The following is a 6,673-nucleotide window of genomic DNA, read 5'->3' as shown; positions in this document are numbered from 1 at the left end:
CCAAAACCGGTATCAGACCACTATGGGTATTTTCAGGGGGCCTGCGCACGACAGGCGAAACCGAAGCACGTGATGTGTCACGCTGTGACCCTAGTGGTCGGCCTTTGTATTTCCAGCGTGCAACCTCCCCTGTGTGGGGACACTCAGCCGAAGTCAATGATACGAGCATCCCGTCCGCGAAGAAGTACATCGCGAAAGTCTTCGTGTATAATACCGCAGCGGTGTATTTCTTGTAGATTCCGCAGGATTGGTTAGATATTGCTTTAGTGATACTGCTCGGCAGACTATGTAACCTGGCAATCATAGGTAAGCATGGGAAAATGACGTCTGGAGGTTACCCGTAGTCCTGCAGAATCAGGCAGCCTAGCGTGTTATCTTGCGTGTTATCTTTGTACAACGTCTCGTAGAACCCATAGAAGACCGGGAGTCCCCTAAAGGCAAGACAGTTGGTTCTCATACAGGTCTGCCTCCGGGCGGAGTTCCTCGAGAGCCTCCTTCGTGCGAGCAAACTCAGGACGGCCTTTTCATGCGTATCTGATTTCTGTACAAGGTAGACGAGTGAACGCGAGCTACGGCGAATCTCAACGCATCGCTGTCACCCCACCACTCTTCGGTTGTTTGTCACAACCTGTCAGTTCCAATCGCTTCGGTCTTCATGAGGCTTCTCCTTCAAACGAAATACAGACAGCGGCCATGGCAGATCAGTACGATTCAACCTCGAGCTTCAACTTCAAGGCAACCGGTTTCGGACAAAAGGACGCGATGAAGTCACGTGAGTGTGGGACATCCAGATCCGAATCCGAAGTCAAAAGGTTCAAAATTGATCATGGGTTGAACGCTTCTGCTCAACAAAAACATTCTTCTATCTGGGTGGGAGGGGGGGAACCTGTCCTTGTGGCAAGCCGATGAGCAGCACACATTTTGTACAATAAGTAATCCGGAGGGTCTTGTGCTACGGCGCGCGAGCTTAAGCACACTATCTGCGCCCATTCTGAATCATTCCCAGTTCCAACCTCTAGCCGTGGGACTGCTTTTTCGAGGAGTCGTATTGGCCAAGACAGTTGTATGGTGTCTGAAATGGATCGTGATAAGTCGCATGATTTCCGACATACGTTTGTCATCAAAACATCCAAGCAAAGGGACGGTGTCCGATGTGCGGTACCCCATGGCTCTGCGTTTACAAAAAGAGCGATCACTCCCTATATCGTAATCCAAGATCAATACATGCATTAGGCAATTATACCGCACTAGATTAGTTCCTCTGTACCATCACCTAAACCACGGCTTACATACCCTTCTCCACATCCGCACCCCCAGCTCCCACCGCCTCCTTCCCCTCCGCTACCATCTTGTCCACCGCCTTCTCCTTCCTGAGCCCCAATCCCCCAGTCCACCCGAGCCACCGGTGATGGGGCAACCGCGGCCCGCGGAGCAAGAGGAGCACCAAATCCAGCCCCGCGAGCCCGAGCGCGAAGTACCCGACGGCACGGTACCCACCCTTGACAAAGAGCCGCGTCGAGACGGATGTGCCCATCACTTGGCCCTGTTTCCGAGCGTCAGACTACAATCAGGGCAGGGGAAGGTTGGAGTGCCGCTTACGAGGAAGATCTAAAAGAGAAATAGGAACGGTGAGCGGGTGCCATACGGAGGGAAGATGGGAAAGGGAGGGACGTACGCAGAGGATAACAAAAGCATTAAGCCGCGCCCGCGCACTGGGGTTTATACTACACATTCTCAGCGACAGGACCCCACACCCAGCATCCTCGCACTCACCTGAACACATTCGTAGTCAGCGCCACCTGCAGCCCCTGCACGCCCACATCCAGCACTAATCACGAAGTCATCAACAACCCTGCCACTGGCACACGCAGAAACAGAAACTCAACTCCAAGAAACACGCACCGAAAATCGCCACAGCCACCGCGCCAATACTGATCCCTCCCGCGGCGGTCTGTATCGCCATCGCGACGAGTATCAGCCCGATGAAGAGCAGCCCCGCCGCCCAGGGGATGAGCCCGTCGATGAGGCGCCCGACGAACGGCGCGCTCATGATCCCGAAGATGCCCAGCAGGCCAAACAACCCAATGTCTAATCTATACGCCAGTCAGCAGCGGTGCGAGACGGGCGAGGAAAGGGGAGGACGCACGTGGAGTACTGGTACGGCGCGCCGCTGAGCAGGAAGGTCATGGTGACCCAGAACCCAGCGTAGATGGCGCTGTCGGCGAAGAGGATGAGCCCCGTCTGGATGAGCAGCGGCTCGGTCGCCGCGAAGCGCGCCATCGTGCCCAGGATGCGGAGGTACGTCAGGTCGGGATTCTTCGGCGGTGTGTCCGGGCAGACGAGGTACATTGTCAGGAGGAGGAGGAATTGGCCTGCATGAGTGGGTATATCAGCGACAGGGAGAAGGGAGAAAACCGAGTGGGGAAAGCAGGGACAGGGGGACGCACCGCCGACGCCCATCCAGTATATGTTGTGGTAGCTGGAGAATTGCGCGATGATGCCCGACAAGACACGCGCGAGCATGACACCCATGAGCAGGCCGCTCATGACGACCGCGATCGACGACGCGCGCCGGTGCGCCGGTGCAAGCTCGGCGGTGAGCGGGATGAGGACCTTCCAAGCGTGTCACGTCAGGTCATTTTGACTTACAAAGCACAGATATGGTGCACAAACGTACTTGGGGCGTGATGGACACCACCGCAACGAAGAACGAGAGCGCTTCGAACGCGACGAGCGACTTTGTGATCGCTAGCCCGATGGTGAGTCCCGCGGACGCCGTCATGAGAAGGAAGATGAACTGGCGGCGATGGATGAGGTCGCCGAGGGGGGAGAGGAAGACGAGGCCGATCGCGTAGCTGTGAAAGGTGCTCAGTCAAACAGCGGGAAGAAGGAGGAGGAGGGGCGTCGTACCCGGCCTGAAGGAGCGAGGGTATGCGGGAGACTTGGACGAAGGATACATTAAACTCGTTAGAGAGTTCGACTGTGTGCGCGGGTGAGTATTCCGGTGATGGGCGCCCGTCTAATACCGCGACAAACCTAGGATGGGCTGGACGTAGTATAGGTTCATGCCTGGATGACCAACAATTTCAGCTTCACGTGCTGACGATACTGGGGTGAGATGCTAACAGGCTGTCGAGTAGGTCAGAGCTCTTCCGCAGGTCGAGATAATTAGAGGGCATACTGAATGTGCTGGCCAAGGCGAAGACGCCTGTCTGCCATAATTTGAGCTCGAAAGGCTCGTTTGGCCGGTGCCGGCAGTGCCGCGGAATCGGGAGGAAACCGAGATCTCTTGTCCGGACTGTCTTCGTTACAGCAGAGTCTGCCATGGGTACTGCCTTTTTGTTTGGCCTGGCTCTGCGCTAGGGTCTTCCAGCCACGACGTAGACGGTCTGATCGCGCTGTCAGTTCGTTCAAATGCCTAGTGGGACCTTTGGCGAGAGGGTCGTAACAAGAAAGCACTTTCAGCGAATTGCCTGCCCGGGTGGTAGTGTTTATGCTATAAGAACGTTCAGCTAGCAACCCTAGAACATTGTCTACTTACAGGTGAAGCTGTGGTCGTCCCGCATTCCGGGGTACAAGTATGTTTGCTTGATCCGTCTTGCTCGTGTCCACGAGTGCTTATGCATAGCACCGCGAGCAAAAATCGATGTCCCGCTACCGGACATGGTCTCTCATGGGAGAACACTTTACTTGAGTGTCCTCAATGGAGCATGACAAGTAAGTTGTGGAGACCATGGTAAATGTCCCGCAGGCCTTTTTTCATTCAAAGGACGTTCCTGATGTCCAAGTCATAGTCCACCAAGGACCACTCTATATAGCTAGGAAAGTGTTCTCGCAACCGGGAAATGTTCAAATGCAGGTTAGGAAGCGACCGAGATGCCGGGCCGCCGGTACCTCGGCCACCTGTTACTGCCGAGGCCGTTGCCGCCGGTGGCCACTTACCAGTATAGATCTTGTCTGCTGTTGGCGTACTCCCTCCACATTACCCATCCCAGATCTCGGACGTCGTTGGCACCCCGCCTTCGCGTCATCGTGAACCATAATGTTTTGTAGACGCGGGCATCGCGGAGGATCAGTCGAGACAGGATAGAATTGAGGAACTAGAATCGAGGAACTCTGCAGGTCCGGGTCCACTTCACGCCTCTTGATTTCGACTGGCCCTGAAAACTCTCCTTTGCGCAACAGATAAACCTCATGTCCCATACATTTTAGGGGTCGCTGTCGTATCTTGAATGGAAGAGCACGCAGAGTTAACCCGACGCCAGCGGGGAGTAGCCTCCTCGCCTCCTCGCTGTTCGCATGTCGTATCCTCGTCATCAGCGCATAGACTTCAATGCGGCTCAGGTCAGGGCACATAGTTAGATCCGCACCCTACGTATGTGGTGTTCTGCCGCTCTCAACAGTCTTCGGCAGGCCTTGGATTGCGTCTTGATTGTAAGTGGTGAAACGCTGTGTTTTCTGGGAGTCTGGGACTATTCAGTAGGGTCTCTTATTTGACTCTACACGGGCAGTCGAAGACACCGCAGTTGTCTCAACGGGGACTTTGGGCTGGCGTCTGTCTCCTTTCAAGCACCACACAGCGGCGGGGCTCTTTCTGAGCGGATGAGGTTCGTAATATTGTGAATGGTTTCGTCACCACGGAGAAAGCCATGCAATCATTCAATTAAGCCACTGACATGAAATGCTAATTTATGGAACCGCAGGAGGTATGTCCGGAGGTATAGGGTACGTTCGAGCGGATGTACCCAGACGGTGCAATGCCGTATCTCACGGGGGTTGGTGTATCTTGTGCTTCTTATATTTCGGATTCCTACCCCTACTCTGGGCTCTGGATCACAGGCCACTTCTCCGCTCGGTATGAAGTGTTGCATGCAAGCCTATTACATCCCAGCATCCACTCGGAACAAGATACTTCATTGTCTCCTTCAGACCCCGGTCAGCAAAAAGGTCAGTCTACCCACTAGAATTATTTGCTCACGGGGCCGCCGCGTTTGGGCATCTCTAGATATTGATTTCGACCTATCATTGACCCGTGGAGTACAGGACTCGGTGGGCGCGGTCGATCGTGTCGCCTTTGCATCCGTTCTGAATGGTGCGGTCTAATTCATATCGTGGTCCTGCGCCCTTGTCGGCACGAAGTGATCTCACGTGTCGTCGATGCTGTTCCTGTGCACCACCCCCTTTCTTTACTTAGCATCCATTGCCTAGGTATAAAAGGGCGACCATCCAGCACTTGAAGTTGTCAGTGAAAAGATATCCTCCACTACTACTCATACTCAAACAAGCTCATCGAAGATGTTCACCGCCCGTATTTTAACTGCCGCCTTTGCCGTAGCCGTCCTTGCCATAGGAGTGAACAGCCAGTGCTGCCCGGATGAAGCGTCAGTACTGTCCAGACTGATGTGTGCTATCTGTCGCTAACCCGAGCGTGGATTTTAGAGGAGAGAACCAGTGCGATGGGAGCGGTTCCGGCAACTGCTGCCCTCCCTACTCCAGGTCAGTCCTATGGTATGATTTTCTTGTTTCTGCGTACTGATAATTCGTTGTTGCAGTTACTGCGAACCGTGAGTGATCATGCACAATGCGCCTAGCTTCCGCTAACTTTATCAATTCCTATTTCTCGATCGTTCTAGCTGCCCGTAAGTTTTGTTAGCCCACCCACGCGGCTATTTAACTAATTTATCCCCTTCTAGTTGCTGAATAACGGCGGAGCACACATTCAACAGAGCCGCGTCGCCCTTTGTACAACAGTTCAAAAAATCCCTGATGCTGCTTCGACTGTAAAGATAGTTACTACTGCTTCTTCCATACGCACGACCCAATCCTTGTAATTATATCGCTCTCCGAACATAAAATGGATTTTTTTCCACATTTACCGTTCCGCTCAGTCCTCTGCGGGCAACGAGCATCGCAAGCAGCTGTATGGTCCGGGATATAAACCTCACGACTCACCGTTCTGCCGGATGAGCACTGTCTGTCTTCAGCCCTTTTGGCTGTGCCTGCAGCCCGACTTCAAGTCACGCAGATTGCGGCGGTCTTCTAGAGCCTTTGCTGTGCGTGGTAAGTTGGGCACTAGCGATGTGTTCTTCTCTCAGTCTTCTCTGTCGTCTGCCTGCGGCAATTATGTGAGTGGCCCCTTGTGGCAGAGTTGAGTGGGAGTCTCTACATAGAGTACCTTGCATAAGAAACTGACATCGCATTTCCGCCCGAGATGTCTGCCCGTGCCAAATATACGCAGCTTTTCGGGTACGTATCGGCATCACACCTGAAGCTGAACCTTTCATCTATGTCGGAACCCATAAATAGAACTCGCGACAAAGTTTGATATTCATTACCGAGTTTAGCCTATGCTTTATTAGAGAGTATTTGCAGGAGGCGAAGTGGACACTTTTTCCGCTTAGCAGACAGCCCACTTCGGATAATGCGAATGCACCACAAACACCAAAAATATGATATTCAGCACCACCTACCGTTCGCATTGGGTGTATACCCTACATATAGGGTAATATGCTGTGTCAAAGTTTCCAATGCATCTCCAGCTTTTTCCGCGAATGGCTCCGACGCGCACCAGTGCTGTTTTCACTTCGCCTAAGATCTCGTGTCAGATCAGGTAGCTAAAGTTGACTTCGCCTCCTGCAGATACTCTCTATTTACTGGATACTAGTAGGTTGTT

At 53.3% G+C, this 6,673-nt stretch overlaps 1 protein-coding gene across 1 annotated transcript; it reads right to left on the bottom strand.

Annotated features, from left to right (window-relative positions):
* Positions 1–1,366: 1,366 nt before the first annotated feature.
* On the bottom strand, positions 1,367–3,299 carry GLOTRDRAFT_22276 (MFS DHA1 protein; the record flags this gene model as incomplete). Its single annotated transcript, XM_007868980.1, has 10 exons — positions 1,367–1,561; positions 1,676–1,724; positions 1,774–1,828; positions 1,903–2,093; positions 2,147–2,372; positions 2,448–2,613; positions 2,678–2,855; positions 2,911–2,980; positions 3,037–3,069; positions 3,182–3,299. Coding segments are annotated over 10 exons (1,281 nt in total), but the record flags the coding sequence as incomplete, so codon positions are not given.
* Positions 3,300–6,673: the final 3,374 nt, after the last annotated feature.

This window comes from Gloeophyllum trabeum, assembly GCF_000344685.1.
Source record: "Gloeophyllum trabeum ATCC 11539 unplaced genomic scaffold GLOTRscaffold_00009, whole genome shotgun sequence".
Taxonomy (NCBI): domain Eukaryota; kingdom Fungi; phylum Basidiomycota; class Agaricomycetes; order Gloeophyllales; family Gloeophyllaceae; genus Gloeophyllum; species Gloeophyllum trabeum.
This window is presented reverse-complemented; position numbering and strand designations above follow the sequence as displayed.